Source organism: Syngnathus acus, chromosome 15 (assembly GCF_901709675.1).
Source record: "Syngnathus acus chromosome 15, fSynAcu1.2, whole genome shotgun sequence".
NCBI classification, from domain to species: Eukaryota; Metazoa; Chordata; class Actinopteri; order Syngnathiformes; family Syngnathidae; genus Syngnathus; species Syngnathus acus.
The window spans coordinates 6386498-6398549 of NC_051100.1; the positions used below are offsets into that span (position 1 = coordinate 6386498).

At 39.4% G+C, this 12052-nt stretch overlaps 4 protein-coding genes across 5 annotated transcripts; 2 read left to right on the top strand and 2 right to left on the bottom strand.

Annotated features, from left to right (window-relative positions):
* Positions 1–829: 829 nt before the first annotated feature.
* On the top strand, positions 830–2812 carry LOC119134430 (transmembrane protein 229b-like). 2 transcript variants are annotated; one of them, XR_005100324.1, is made up of 2 exons: positions 830–1216; positions 1881–2222. XR_005100324.1 is itself a non-coding variant. In XM_037271107.1 (2 exons), the coding sequence occupies exons 1-2, from the start codon at positions 1184–1186 to the stop codon at positions 2360–2362; spliced, it is 543 nt and encodes a 180-aa protein (XP_037127002.1). In that variant the 5' UTR covers positions 987–1183; the 3' UTR covers positions 2363–2812. The 2 variants fall into 2 exon arrangements, 1 of the variants encoding a protein (XP_037127002.1); XM_037271107.1 differs by having other exon boundaries at positions 987–1216; positions 1853–2812.
* Positions 2606–5282, bottom strand: haao (3-hydroxyanthranilate 3,4-dioxygenase). The gene is made up of 10 exons (XM_037271088.1): positions 5094–5282; positions 4923–5001; positions 4541–4624; positions 4255–4361; positions 3985–4074; positions 3870–3913; positions 3649–3794; positions 3447–3515; positions 3178–3260; positions 2606–3054 (listed from the first exon to the last, which is right to left on the bottom strand). Exons 1-10 carry the CDS (start codon positions 5180–5182, stop codon positions 2982–2984), a joined length of 864 nt encoding a protein of 287 aa, XP_037126983.1. The 5' UTR covers positions 5183–5282; the 3' UTR covers positions 2606–2981.
* A 377-nt stretch (positions 5283–5659) lies between these two features.
* On the top strand, positions 5660–8064 carry mcfd2 (multiple coagulation factor deficiency 2, ER cargo receptor complex subunit). Its single transcript, XM_037271103.1, has 4 exons — positions 5660–5855; positions 6343–6517; positions 6605–6764; positions 7111–8064. The coding sequence occupies exons 1-4, from the start codon at positions 5669–5671 to the stop codon at positions 7240–7242; spliced, it is 654 nt and encodes a 217-aa protein (XP_037126998.1). The 5' UTR covers positions 5660–5668; the 3' UTR covers positions 7243–8064.
* Positions 7970–10108, bottom strand: prop1 (PROP paired-like homeobox 1). Its single transcript, XM_037271117.1, has 3 exons — positions 10011–10108; positions 9069–9301; positions 7970–8725 (listed from the first exon to the last, which is right to left on the bottom strand). Exons 1-3 carry the CDS (start codon positions 10102–10104, stop codon positions 8360–8362), a joined length of 693 nt encoding a protein of 230 aa, XP_037127012.1. The 5' UTR covers positions 10105–10108; the 3' UTR covers positions 7970–8359.
* Positions 10109–12052: the final 1944 nt, after the last annotated feature.

Below are 12052 nucleotides of genomic sequence, written 5' to 3' on the forward strand. Positions count from 1 at the left end.
GCTTGCAGTTCCAATTGTGGCTTCGTGGAGGCTCTTTGGCGCCTCCTGCTGTCGAAAGGTTTCATTCGCCTTCACTTTTTTTCTGTATGGCCTGAATAAATGAAACTTCTTATTTCAGCATTGACAACATTGTTGGCAGCAGGTTGCCACCAGACGGCGCTACAGCAATGCTTTTATGTTGCACAAATACTTTTTCACTGCAGGTTTGATTGGCTGCACCGCCTCAGAATTTCCACAGTGCCTGGTGTAGGTCACGTCAACTGGTAAATTTGGTAAGAAGCAGCCACGTTAGCTGGTTAACAGCCAAAATTGGTAAAGAACACAATTCATGATCATTAGTACTTTTATGGCAAGAGCACAAAATATTGTATCTATCTAGCATTCAACCTTGGACAGCTTCATAACTTCATGGTCATTGACTGTGATGAAATGGCATATTCCCCTTCCACATGCATGTTTACTGACTCCCTGGACTCTGATCTGGAGGTCTACCATTCATCCAACTGGTTTTTGGTGGTTACACTAAATAAACATCCTAAATTGGAACTGATATGCTCACATGGCAACGCCATATGCCGTGCATGCAATAAATGATACGAGACAGCCACCTTTTTGTAGCATTAATCTCATTTGACTATGGAAATCACATTTCGCTTTATACTACTCCTTTGTGAGTTTTGCAGGAGATCAATCTACAAAGCCATTTTTAACCGCTTCTTCAATAGAATTAACATTGTGGATTGTTAACTTTCATTAACTTCAGTGACATGTCTAGCTTCTAGGGGTTGATTATTACCTTAAAACTGAACTGTACTCCAGAAACTTCTGCACAGTAGCTACATGACCGTATGTTTGCTTTAGAGCACACATCAATACAAGGACGGGCACATTTACTGAAGTTGTGAAAGCTATTGTTTACATGAGCAACTTGGTGATCGATGTTGGTATTCATGCCACATGATTTTTATCAGATGGTCCAAGTTTGCTTGCTGGGTCTCTCCGTCTGTCGTCGATCTCAGCCTGGGATGGGCACTTCTCTGTCTATCATGGATCAGCTTAATGTTTAGCCCAAGATACACACACACACACACACACACACACACACACACATGCACACACACACACAAGGGATTAAAAAGCCACAGGGAAACATGCTGTCCGAGGATGGAGGCGCGCGTAGTACATGAGAGGAGAGCACAAGGTGGCGGCCACTCAGGTGAGAATTACGGACGTTAACTCAATCTTAATGACTGCTCATGTTCATAATTGGTGTATCCTTTAATGTATCCTTTATTGGCAATGGCAAAAAATAACGGATGGAGCTCGAGTTATTGTATTATAGTTAACTGTTAAGGAAATACAATGAAGTTGCAATGAAATCTGCCTCATCTGTTTTATTATGAGAAAAAAAAACTTTGAGTTTGAAATGCTAGTGCGCTTTTTCTAAGTCTTTGCTTGGCTAAGGTCACCTAGTGTCTCTTTAATCCTAATTAGAGAAGGCACACAAGATTGTCAGTCCTTGAGCTGACACGCCATTATTGGTCAGTTTGAAAGCAACATTTTTGGTATTCAACTGTGGTAGCAACTATTTTAATTCTTAATATAGTCCCTCAAAAGGAAATTCAACCCACACTCCAATATTTATGTTTTTTTGCACACCACACATAGAACTTAAGCTGGACAGAAGCCAGCAAGCAAACTACAACTTTTTTTTATTTTGATACATTTGTATCTGTAATGGAACACAACCAAAGCACAAATCTTTACGGACTGATCTGATTCAAGATTCAAGAGTTTTTATTCGCCTTGCTGTATTGGAGCCAAAAATGTTATAATGGATGTTTTTTCACAGTGCACTAACAAGCTTTTCTTGGTGGCAGGACATGTTGGACACAATGACCCGGCAGAATTTTCTGACAGGGTTTCCATGTGTTCCCTCTCTGTGTTGGCTCGTCTCTACGTGTACGCGTTGCACGGCTGCCTCTGTGAAGTGACTTTCACTGCTGTGCTGGACTGGTGCAGCATCCAGGACAGGAGGATGATGGGATACAGCAGCCTGTGGGCGCTGCCTATGTATGCCACTGCAATCTATCTGATGGAGAATCTGAGAAGCTGGTTGCTGACTCATCATCAAGGACTCTCCGTGCGTCTGATAACCTACACGCTTTTCATCTACCTGTGGGAGTTCACCTGGGGGAGCGCGCTCAGGCTGCTGGGGGCTTGTCCTTGGGACTACTCGGGTTATAAATACAATCTGGGAGGAGTGGTGACTTTGGAGTATGCACTACCTTGGGCGCTTGCAGCCTTCTTAGCAGAGCAACATGTGATCAAAAATACTCTGAGGATAAGAATGTGCAAGTGAATGTTTATTGCTACCAATTGGGCTTCCAGCAGCTGCTATCAGCAATTATTTTGGAACAAAGGACATTAAAGCAAATTTATGATCCCCCCCACTGTTTTTATATGCAATTATGTTCGACTCCTTTTCCATGTATAATCGGTTTTTCAATCTATTTTTTGTTTTTATTGAATCAGATTTTTTTTCTATTCAGATTTGAGATATTACATCTCATCAAAAATGGCTGCAGCATTTTTATCCAATGTGCAAGAAGACAATGTGACTTTATTGCGAAAACGTTACAAGTATGTAAATTTCTCATCATCAAATGGAATTTTTTCAACAATGCCAACAGCAATTTAGTCATTCACCACAGCCGTCGCCAATAAGCAGGCCAAAGGGGTTCACATATTTCCAACCTGCACTCTGAATTTGACATGGTGTGTACAATAAACACATGAAATAATATAACTAGTATTTGTGTGGTATTAGTTTAATTAAACTAGTGTTGGTCTGTTGATTTGATATCAATGTCACACAGGTCAGGTCACTTTTGATGAGCAATTATGCAGTAATACATTTTCCATGATTGCATTTTTATGCCTGAGGAATTTCTGAGTGTGGCATTTGTTGGCAGGTGTGATCAGTGTCTTTTACGCTCAGGGTTTTGAACCACAACCAGTGCAACAGTCTGGACATCTCTCTTCCACTGGTACCTACATGAGCAGAAAGGAAAATAAACTGCATTAAAAAAAATCATTACGAGTGATATGCTCCATGTAAATTGATTGAATGATCGATGGATAATCATTGCGAATACTAGAGTGTAGGCTACTGACTGTGTGTGCTCGGGAATGAGTAAACTGTCTCCGGCAGAGAGCTCAAACTCCTGCTCATTCATGGTGACCGCTGATGATCCCTCCTGACATGAAAAGCAGAAGGGGAGATACTATGATTTTTATTTTTCTTATTAATTTTGCAAAATGACACAAAAATGGGCAAAAAGACCAACACGCTGTTATAAGTCTTATTCAAATGAATGATTTACATTCTTGCAAAAGGTTCCATGTCTAAAATCATTCGTACATAATATATTGATAGAACATACCAGTTGCCAAATCCATACATCACTTTGTGGCAAGGGTGCCTCAGACAAACCAGGTCCAAACATAGTTACCTGTCAGGGTTATAAAGAACTGTATTATTTCATTTTTATACTTACGAGCACCTCTTTGAAAATATAAATAGGTTATGTATAAATATAAATAGGTTTGATTATTTTAATGAAAATGTCCCATCCCTCATTGTACCTCCGTCTCAAACTGTGCACCAAAGATGTTAATGGGGCTGCCGTTGGCAAGGAATGTTTTTTGTTTTTCCAGCCAGGACTTAAAGCAGAATGGCGACATCACGTTCATGTTGTTCATCTGGAATGGAGGATCTCTGAAGACTTCATCTGCCCCCAAAAAATATGAATGATCATAAAATTCTGAACAAGTTAAACAATTGCAGATCAGAAACAGCAGCTCACTCGGATCAGGTTTCCCCGTCTTGTACTGCATTGATGCCAAGAACCTGATAATAAAAGGCACTTTATCTTAAATCGAGTCTGACCAGTGTGTAAACATGAAATGAGCTTTTCTTACTCTTGGATTATCGGCACCAGCTGGGTTCCGAGATTTTTGCAGTAGAACCATTTCTCAAACAGGATGTCAGTTGTGTTGTCAACATAGTACCTGAAGGCACCAGCACATGTTTGTGTCTACATAATGACTGAACCAGAAAAACACACATGCATTTTGCATAATAACAAAAACAAAATCATGCATTACAAAATGACCGGTCAGCTACATTTCATCTTAATCTATTATTCGGCCATTTTCATTTTTTTTTTCCAAGTAAGATGAATGCATCACCTGAGGCAGTCAGTCTCAGCGAGCAGCCGTTTCCTCTCTACCACGAGTCCCACCGTATTGGCCTGTCTCTGAGGGGAATGGGGGATCCGAGCAGGCAGCAGAAACATCTGAAAATGAAAAAAAAGACGATTTCAAGAGAAGCATTATCAATGGAACTGCTACATATCAGCATCTCATATGATAAAATCCAATTAAAAACAAAAAATTTGATCTGGAAGGAGAGGCACGTATTTATACTCTATGTTTTTTATGAAATGCTATTCATGCATTGGCAATTTCAGCTCACCTCTCCCTCCTTGATGTGCACATCCTTGTGCTTGCCATTTTCAATCACCTTCAGACACATGTCCCCCTTCAACTGGTAGAAAAGCTGTTGGAAATACAGTGTACAAAGTTGTTGATCATTTTATAATAAGGCAACATCAACCTACAGTTTGCCTCTTGTCTGGGTATACAGTGATGTATAGGTGAGTTCATGGAGGATAGGTGTGACCTGAGCAGGGGCACACAGGGGATTTCACTACAGTATCAGTATAAACACAAATAAAGCTGCTGGGGACTTACGGGGACGAGCTGATACATTGTGGCTAAACAATACTAAAGTGATTAAAAAAAAAGTCTACCTGATTGTTTCTATGATAAAACAGTTATTTGCCAAGTTGTCATACCTCCTCCCCTTCTTCTATATGGTAATCCTTCCTGGTATTTGGTCCTCCAACAAACATAATGTTTAACTGGGAAAAGTGCCTGAATGAGATATAAAAACAACAATGAAACAAACGAGCATTCCATTTCTTGATGATGCCAGATCGGAAATCTCTGAATCTCAGCTTACTCACATCAGCTTGTTGCAGACTGGTGGCAGGAAATGATTCTGGTTCTCTGCTATCCATTTGTCCACATTCACAAGAAGATGATTATCATTCATTATTTCAATCGAAGTTTGGGGCCTTGCTGCTGTATTATGCCACGATGGCCTCTTTTCTCTTACTACATGAAGCAGCCTGACTTTTTCCTTAAAGTCCAAAATGCAAAAGTAGGCAGTGGCAACTGGGAGGAGTTTTGCAGTGGTGAAAGGTCACTTGCATTTTAGCAAGTCATAACATTTGTTACAGTTGTGCAATAATAATAATACTAATAATAATAATAGTAATAATAATAATAATAATAATACTACTACTAATAATAATAATAATAATAATAATAATAATAATAATCATAATACTACTACTACTACTAATAATAATAATAATAATAATAATAATAATAACAATAATAATAATAATAATAATAGTAATAATAATCAACTTCGTGTCAAATGTCTTTCAGAATGAATAGCATTAGGTTTCAATCGTGAAAATGTCCTAATTATGTAGTCTGTAGATTTTTTTTTTTTTTCAGCGTCAAAAAGCGAATGAAAATGCAGCAAAATATATGGCGGTATATATCTTGTTTTACTTATATCGTCTTTGCCAACAACAACCAATCACAATACGATGTCGTGTACAAGGTGGAACTACGGCAAGCGGCTAGGTTTGGCAAACCTGTGACTGTTCCTGGCTACTCAACACCAAGGAGCGGAACAGTCAACTTGGAGTCAGGTAAAATAAAAGAAACGTATGCAGCTCTGTGCTTACTATTTATTGAAACGAATTCCATTGCAATAATATGTGCCGCACAGTGAACGCATTGGAAATAATATATCCGTGCTAGCTGCCGTACAACAAGCAGATTTGCGGCAACGTCATTGCAATCAATGTATCCTCGTATTTTGCTGTCAATTATTATTTCAAATCATAGTGTGTAATACGATTGAATTTTCTTATACTTTCCAGCTAAAATCACCCTTAATTTTTTCCCAACCATCTAATGGTAAAAAAAAAAAAGTTGCAATACGTCGATGACATGGCTAAATGAACAAAGATATATCATGGCACACAGCACACTAATGTGCCACAGCGCCGTGGTTGGGAATCAGTGTTTAAGTTTATATAACTAGAAAATCATTAACTGAAGTCTTTACTCGAGTGCCAAATTGCAACACGATACAGCAGCACAATAATCTTTCTTGTAACTTTTTCCCTGCAGGTGTCTCTTGCAACAAAATGAAACATCACAGTCTCCTCCTTTTCTTGTCCTCCTGTCTTCTGAGTGTCCTCTCTCATGTGGACGCTGAGCATCAGAGACAGCAGCCCATTGTCGAGAGTGCAGCTCACTTATCCGGCCACGGTCGCCTTGACAAAAACATGATCCAGGATAAAGAGTGAGCGATGCTTCCAAATTGCACAAGCGATTACACTTTGCACACACCCAGCTTGCAGTGTGCAACAATTTGTCTCTTGTCTCACAGCCACATTATGGAGCATTTAGAGGGTGTGATTGACAAACCAGAGAAGGACATGTCACCTCAGGAGCTTCAGCTTCATTATTTTAAGATGCACGATTATGATGGCAACAACCTGTTAGATGGGCTGGAGTTGGCTACAGCGATCACCCACGTCCACAGAGAGGTAGGAATTCAACCCCCATTTTTTGTGGCTTTAATCAATAATTCTTTTGATGAAGGGCTTAAATCGCAGTGCAATTGAATGAATGTCAATTATTTTTTGACTTTTTGCTATTTGAGAACTTGCCCACTACACCTGGTATCTATCTCCTGCAAATAGCAGGTGGTCCATTGTTCATGTATCGTGAATTGTTATGTCATTTCATTGTCTATAGCTTTTTTTTTTATTTTTTTTTTAATTCAAAGTGACTCAGCTGAGTGGTAGGATGGCGCCCTCTATTGACCAGCTTGTCTTCACATGACTGCAGCTGCTTTTTACATGTACTTTTGGTTATTTGTTTGTTGTTTAGGAGAGAGGGGAGGACAGCAAGCCAATAGGAGAGGAAGATCTCATGAAGCTGATCGATGAAGTTCTGAGGGACGATGACAAGAACAATGACGGTTATATAGATTATGCAGAGTTTGCCAAATCACTCGAGTAATACGTCACCCTGCACAATACTGTTTTCTTTTTTATGTTCACAACAAAGCTGCAAAGGAGCAATGGCTTTCCGTAAGAGCGCCAGTCTCTTTTGCAAGGACCAGTCAGTTTTGTTAGTAGCAAATTATGTTTACTCTCTCATCTGGAGCAGTAAACCTGCCGGTTCAAAACAGTAGACCGAGCAATTCAGGCTAACTCATGCAAGCAAAATCTTCCATGCAAGCATTTTCCATTCTTGTAGTTTCCTACAATTAGTGCCTCGTTAAAAGCTGATTCACATCAAACGACCAATGAAAAGTTGTCTGCCACTGGGACAGTGTATAAGCGCTGTATAGTGCCGCTACTTGCAGCATTTTAGGCTGAAACCTGCTATTTCTTCCTGAAAGTTGTATCTTGGTGATGAATGTCTAAAGTATTCTACGTATGAGCCAATAGCTGTCATCCTCACCGTGTTCGTGCATCCAGCGGGTACGTGACAGGAAAACATGAATGTAACGCAGTGCTGTCCTGTGCAATGCTGTCTCTATCACTGAACAAGACTAGTCGCCTTGCTGCTGTTTAGTTGGTCAACCCATGAAGCTAAGCTCACGCACAACATGCTCATACATATACGCGCACACACACAACTTCACATATAAGCTGCCTCGAGAAAAACAGCTTTCAAATTGTCAAATTCATCTGTGATTTTTGATAATGTACAGTTTGTTATTCTATAAATATATATTTTGTCATCTTGTATCTATTCTTCACAGGTTGTTTAATACAAATATTTAAAAACATGCATAATAGAACTAGAATGTGAACTATTAAAATCTGTTAACAATGTTATTGTTTTTTTTATTGATTTTGCCGACCCCAGCTAATACACACCTTAAAAAAAACGACTTAAAATAATGAAAAATAACGTTTACACAATTTTTTTGTTCCGTCTGAGCTGTATACAATGATATTGTGGCTATGAACACCAGCAGCACAATTATTGCTCAAGAGTAAAACATTTGAAAATCTGATCATTTGAAAATATTCTCATCCAAGTCACAAATAAAACATTACAGAGAACATGCATGTACTTAGGTTTGCTGATACATGCTTCATTCTAAGTTGGAACTCTAAAATGCTTAGCTCCAATGAGAGGAGGGCTCCAGGGGCTGCATGGATGTCAAAGAGAACATTGTTGAGGTCAGGTTGCTCCTCACATGACTGTACCATTCTTCATGCTGCTGCTGAGAGCTCACCTGCGGTGTGACGGAAGGACACGAGCTGATGGGACCTTGGGGGTGATGGGGGTACACTCTGGCAGGCAGCACCGCAGTGACGTGTGGAATGTGGCCCAGGGGCTGGCCGTAATACTGCCGGGCCATGGATGGTGCCACATGCATGCTGCCCAGTAGTGCCCTGTGGCCCGACATCATACCCAGTGGGTGCACTTTTTGGGAGACCCGCTCATGCTTGCGCTGTTTGGCTCTCCTGTTCTGAAACCACACCTGTTGACATGCAGACAAGAGGCAAATGTCCTGCAGTCATTCCTGACATTTTAGTACAATAGTGTTAGCAAGCAAATTGCTTTTTCAAATTTATTTTTCCTTAATTCTTGATGTACAACAATTCTATGAATTCATATTTCTCTCGGAATCACGGGAAAGTCCATTTTAAATCTGCCCAACTTAAATTGGATTGAAGTTTGTCGCCTTGAGTTTGACCTATTTTTGAAATGGTAAACAGTATTTTTAAATTCTGCTGGTTCACCCCAAAAAAAACTAACCCCTAACCCTCATCATTTTGGAGTAAAAAAAGTTGACTATCGTCTGTCCAGTCCCTAGCAGGTACCTGAATGCGAGCCTCGTTGAGCTTGGTGATTCGGGCCAGCTCCTCTCTGTAGTAGATGTCAGGATACTGGTTCTGTCCAAAGGCCATCTCCAGATGTTGCAGCTGCTTGTGGCTGAAGGTGGTGCGGAGGCGCCTCCTCACCGGAGACTGAAAGGCTCGACTCCGTCGACTAACACTCGCAGCCACAGAGGTCTCACACAATGACCCCTTGCTCAACGAATCTCCAATCTCTGCTTTCAGGATGAACAAAGAGGGTGAGGTTTTGCACCTTTACTTCAAGACAATTCCTCAGATCCTGTTTCCTCATTTTCTTGCATTTCCCACGTTGGCATCCCGCAAAAAGCATGACTTAACTCGTTAGCTCAATGATGACGTTTTTGATAAAAGAGGGATTACCCAGACTTGATGGTTCCCACTGCCATGAGGCAACATGAGAGCCAGAGAGCTTTTGCAGCCAAACACAAGCTTGTGAGAAAAAGTTACCAGAAACGCAGGGATTTGACGCAGATTATTTCCACAACTACCAGCAAAGGGACTAATTTGCCAGAGTGGGGGACTGAGCTAACCTTGCCCTGTCACGCAAAAAAAGGCCAATTTGAGTCGTCTATGTTGCTTGCAATTTAAATGTGACAGTGATGTCATTCTTCATTTTATTCATATTCATTATATATATAAAATACTGTATATATAATACTGTCACACATACCAGTGTCACCATTATATGCATGCATTATTCACCATTATCATTATTCATATATATATATATAAAATGTATTTAATTTTAGTTTATATTCATTGTATACAGTCTGTATTCAATCTATTCTATTCTACATTATAGGTGTACACTAAAATGTAATGAATTAAAAATAACTGCTACGATGGCATTGTTTTTCCCAAATGGTAAAAGAAGGATTATGAATAAATATGGTTTTGCAAACTTACCTGCAGTGGAGCTGACAGTGGCCATGCTAGAGTACACATCAGAACAGTCCTGGTGGCTCCTCGTTGCATCCCCTGTTACTTTTACTTGGGCCATCGCTGCACTGTTCACTGATGGGATGGTCAGCGCTATGTGGCCATCCAACACTTGCACACACAGCCCAGCACCAGCAATGTCACGTGTCTCCTTACCTTTGTGTTCTCAGGTGTGGATGAGAGCCTGGGACCAATGTGACATAACAGGGTGAGTGAAATCAAATATTTCAGTTTTTAGTTTGTTTGGCAAGTATTTTTGCTTGCAGATCATTGGGCTCATGCAGTGGATTGTGATTGATAAATTTAGTAAGATTTAATTTATTTTTTGCTGTTAGTTAGTTAGTTAGTTGGTTAGTTAGTTAGTTAGTTAGTTAGTTAGTTAGTTAGTTAGTTAGTTAGTTCTTAGAGACTTTATGTCAAATTGATTTATAAATTTAGTAAGATTTAGTTTATTTTTTGCTGTTAGTTAGTTAGTTCTTAGAGACTTTATGTCAAATTGATTTATACATTTAGTAAGATTTAGTTTATTTTTTGCTGTTACTTAGTTAGTTAGTTAGTTAGTTAGTTAGTTAGTTAGTTAGTTAGTTAGTTAGTTAGTTCTTAGAGACTTTATGTCAAATTCGCAGAAAGAAATTCTTTATTATGCAGGCTGTGTGTGACTGATGAAATCTTTCACATTCTCTTTCACATATGAAGGATAAAATATAGGACAAGTGACTCAACATTTGAACACAACTACCATCCATTGTGATAATTGATCTCAAAATAAAATATATGAATCTGAATGATTTAAATGAAAAACTCATGATTTATGAAATATCCTTGGCGAGAAGCTGATTACACGTTGGACTGGCCACTCATGGGGCACTTATGGAGTGTGCCAGAAACGTTCCAGGACTGATGTTACAAAAAGCTGTGGATGGACGATTAATTGCACGGAGAAAATCCACACCAGACTGAGGAGAATATGCAAATTCCACACAATAACACGGAGCTAAGATTCTACCCCCAATCCTCAGAACTGTGAGACAGATGTGTGTAACCAATAGTCAGTCCATAATGCCACACTGGTTTAATAGAATAGAATAGAATAGAATAGATCTTTATTTGTCATTGTCACATGTACAACGAAATTTAATATAATTCTTCCAAAACATATGTTCATGTAGTTACGATATATGCTGATGTCAGCATCTTTCAGTGACCGTGGAGCCCACTTTTTCCATTTTCCTCCTGATAAAAAAAAAATCAACACCATATTCAGCAGAAACCACACACCACAAAGGAGATCATTCAATATCATTTTGCACTGTTTGAATTGCTGTTCGGGTTATTTTCATTTTAGTGATACATAAAAGATTACATCATGTATGTTGCGCTCACTCAGCTCATACAACTGGTGATGGGTAGCAGAGACGACGGTAATTAAATGAAACACAAAAGAGCTGGTAAGTAGGATCTTACCTGGGTATTGAAGCGCGGATCAGTGATTGGTTACGTGCAGTTCAAGTAACGCGCATTCGTGAGGGGGCGAGCATAGTGTCAAACTCATGGACAGAGCACATTGTCAAACAAGCAAACTCATTCAGAGCAACGCGCCACCGGTAAGGTGTTTAAATCCTTTGTTTTATTCATTCATGATCTGCCAATGATGTTTTGTAGCTTGTCATGCTGATCGTTTGGTGAAAGCACCATTTTAATCCGATGTTTAGTATTAAAGTCCAGTAGTTCGTTTGTCTGGAAAAACATTCAAAACGTCGCGCTGTTTCGCTTTTCTTGGTTGCAGGGAAAACTGCTTATTCACATTGCATGCTGGGCGATGTAGTCTGTTCATTTGGTATTGGGCTCAGCAATCATATTTGTAATCCTATTTGTATATGGAATAATGAATGTGAATTGTTGTCTTTATTTAAGCAACAACTAAATACTTAAGTATTTAGTTGTTGCTTAAATAAAGACAACAATTCATTATATGCAATTGCATTTCCATTGTAATGTATCAATGGGGT

Bases quoted from the DNA above. Each gene is read 5' to 3' on its own strand.
- LOC119134430 (XM_037271107.1), top strand. From the start codon at position 1,184: ATGAGAGGAGAGCACAAGGTGGCGGCCACTCAG. The intron at 1,217-1,852 runs GTGAGAATTACG...GTTTTTTCACAG, and splicing joins ACAAGGTGGCGGCCACTCAG to TGCACTAACAAGCTTTTCTT.
- prop1 (XM_037271117.1), bottom strand. From the start codon at position 10,104: ATGGCCCAAGTAAAAGTAACAGGGGATGCAACGAGGAGCCACCAGGAC. The intron at 9,302-10,010 runs GTAAGTTTGCAA...TCATCCTGAAAG, and splicing joins CACTGTCAGCTCCACTGCAG to CAGAGATTGGAGATTCGTTG. The intron at 8,726-9,068 runs GTACCTGCTAGG...GCATGTCAACAG, and splicing joins TCAACGAGGCTCGCATTCAG to GTGTGGTTTCAGAACAGGAG.
- mcfd2 (XM_037271103.1), top strand. From the start codon at position 5,669: ATGAAAATGCAGCAAAATATATGGCGGTATATATCTTGTTTTACTTAT. The intron at 6,518-6,604 runs GTGAGCGATGCT...CTTGTCTCACAG, and splicing joins AACATGATCCAGGATAAAGA to CCACATTATGGAGCATTTAG. The intron at 6,765-7,110 runs GTAGGAATTCAA...TTTGTTGTTTAG, and splicing joins TCACCCACGTCCACAGAGAG to GAGAGAGGGGAGGACAGCAA.
- haao (XM_037271088.1), bottom strand. From the start codon at position 5,182: ATGAATGATAATCATCTTCTTGTGAATGTGGACAAATGGATAGCAGAG. The intron at 4,625-4,922 runs GTATGACAACTT...TATTTCCAACAG, and splicing joins ATATAGAAGAAGGGGAGGAG to CTTTTCTACCAGTTGAAGGG. The intron at 3,795-3,869 runs GTGAGCTGCTGT...TTTTGGGGGCAG, and splicing joins GACGGGGAAACCTGATCCGA to ATGAAGTCTTCAGAGATCCT.